Source organism: Nannospalax galili, unplaced genomic scaffold (assembly GCF_000622305.1).
Source record: "Nannospalax galili isolate Female #2095 unplaced genomic scaffold, S.galili_v1.0 C48839947, whole genome shotgun sequence".
NCBI classification, from domain to species: Eukaryota; Metazoa; Chordata; class Mammalia; order Rodentia; family Spalacidae; genus Nannospalax; species Nannospalax galili.
Window position 1 is genome coordinate 1 of NW_008474160.1, and position 1,257 is coordinate 1,257.

At 42.4% G+C, this 1,257-nt stretch overlaps 1 protein-coding gene across 1 annotated transcript; it reads right to left on the reverse strand.

Annotated features, from left to right (window-relative positions):
• Window positions 1-99: 99 nt before the first annotated feature.
• On the reverse strand, window positions 100-1,233 carry LOC103728381 (calcipressin-3-like). The gene has a single exon (XM_017796464.2). The coding sequence runs from the start codon at window positions 532-534 to the stop codon at window positions 295-297; it is 240 nt and encodes a 79-aa protein (XP_017651953.1). The 5' UTR covers window positions 535-1,233; the 3' UTR covers window positions 100-294.
• Window positions 1,234-1,257: the final 24 nt, after the last annotated feature.

Consider the following 1,257-nt stretch of genomic DNA (forward strand, 5'->3'; position numbering starts at 1 on the left):
ATACAGGTCAAGCACGCACACACATAAATAAAAATGAATAAATCTAATATAAGAGGCTTTTCTTCAGTTATAGTCTCCAAAAATCAATGAATAAATTAAAAAGTAGATTTAATTAGCCTTGCTCAGAGTTCACTTTTTAAAAGCCAGTGCTTCTCAAAATATTTGTGGAGAAAGAACTGTTTTTAAACATAGTCTATTGGCTGCAGACTAAAACTCTTCTGAAATACAATAAAGGGTCTAGACTGACACTCTCTGTACTTCATCTGTCACAGGTCCATAACTGCCCAGACCCATCTACACCTCCCGTGCCCCCAGTGCAGGGATGAGGTGTGTCCCTACCTTCTGCTCTTGGACCTCAAACACCGCTTCGTGGACACTGCAAGCAAAAAGTGAGGTGGGCAGGTCACTCAAATCCATCATCTCTTCTAAATCATCTTCATTTTCACCAAAAACCATCTCTTCTTCCTCCTCCTGGTCACTGCTACAGAGATCCGACTGGCTATCATTCCAAGATTTCACAGTGTCCCTCAGCATGTTCTCTGAAGAGCAGGTCTCCTCCGTAGATAGAGTTCTAGGGTAGGGTGTCTACCAGGCACCTACTGCTAAAAAAAAGAAGACAGCAGAGAGAAATGTTGGAGGTCATGTAATGATGCAATCCATTTCTCAAGACAGCAATTCATCAAGTGATGTGACTTTATCCAGGAAGATCAATCAGCATTTAAATCAACTCCCTCCAGTCCTCATAAGTGGGTTTTCTATCTATGAATTTGATTTGCTTAGCAGATTTTACAGGGCAATAAAATATGAAGGAAAAGCACCAGCTTTCTAGTGAAGTGGGATGGAAGGTAATATGAAGACGGGATCGTATCCACATGTACATGAGTTTACAAGCAGCGAGAGGACCGTGGGAGTCAGAGAGGCCTTCGCATATTTGTTTTGGGTTTTTGGTGGAAACACTGGAACTGGCCCAGCAGAATCACACCCACACGATCTGCTCACCATCTGCCCCTGAAATACGGTCTATGAGGCGCTGGCTCTGCCATCCTTACCCAGTGTGTTCTTTCCAAGCAGACTCTCAAAGAATGAAATTGCCCATGACAAGTTCTCTATAAGCCAGTGTTTATGAATACGTATCAAAAATATTTGCAGTATGCAAAATCTAACATGGAAGAGCATCCAGAAAATGCTGTTTCTCTGAACTTTTAGATATTGTAAAGTCAGAGGCCTAGAGCTGGCACTGTCCCTCTGAGAGACACT